Source organism: Poecilia reticulata, unplaced genomic scaffold (assembly GCF_000633615.1).
Source record: "Poecilia reticulata strain Guanapo unplaced genomic scaffold, Guppy_female_1.0+MT scaffold_181, whole genome shotgun sequence".
In the NCBI taxonomy this organism is placed as follows: domain Eukaryota; kingdom Metazoa; phylum Chordata; class Actinopteri; order Cyprinodontiformes; family Poeciliidae; genus Poecilia; species Poecilia reticulata.
In genome coordinates, this window is record NW_007615018.1 from 607418 (window position 1) to 608087 (window position 670).

The 670-nt window shown below is 63.4% G+C and overlaps 1 protein-coding gene across 1 annotated transcript in view; it reads left to right on the forward strand.

Moving 5' to 3' along the window:
• Positions 1–670, forward strand: part of emilin1b (elastin microfibril interfacer 1b) — a 19585-nt gene that overhangs the window by 8335 nt on the left and 10580 nt on the right. The window contains exons 5-6 of the mRNA XM_017303108.1: positions 26–199; positions 273–577. Coding sequence (XP_017158597.1) covers positions 26–199; positions 273–577 — 479 coding nt within the window. The remainder of the gene's footprint in view (positions 1–25; positions 200–272; positions 578–670) is intronic.

Here is a 670-nt window from a genome sequence, read left to right on the forward strand (position 1 = left end):
ACTGCACCTGCTCGTGTCCCATCAGGCTCATGATAAAACCCTGGTGAGCATCAACAACCACCTGGTGAACGGGAAGGTCAACGATCTGGACGGAGACGTTTCCCCTGGAGGACTGAGTGGGGAGCAGCTGAGCTCCCTGAAGGAGAGCGTCCTGAAGGAGCTGGAGCGCCGAGTGCTGCTGTCCTGCTCCTCCTGTCAGGTAAATGCTCTGCGTTTGGCTCCTCGCGGCGCTGGGCCTTCGGGAAGCTCACGGTGTGCCCTGTTGCTCCCAGGCCGGCGTGGAGGACCTGCGGCGCCAGCAGCAACAGGACCAGGAGAGAATCCGCGCTCTGGAGAAACGGCTGAACGACGCCGACGTTCGCCACCGACAGGACGCCGAAAGGCTTCGACTGGAGCTCCAGCGCTCCCAGAGATGCTGCGGCTCCATTGACGACCTGCAAAACCGCATGAGCGACGCAGAAAACAAGATCAGCTCGGCCTCAGAGAGCTTCAACGTCCTCCTGGACCGCCTGAGCCTCGGCAGCGACGGTGGAGAATCCCAGGGAGGGGGAGGAGCCACTGGAGGAGGAGGAGCTACTGAAGGGGGAGGAGCTACAGGCGGGGCAGTTGGAGGGGGAGGGGTTAGTGGAGGAGGTGGGGCCAGTGGAGGAGGTGGGCCCAGTGGAGGAGG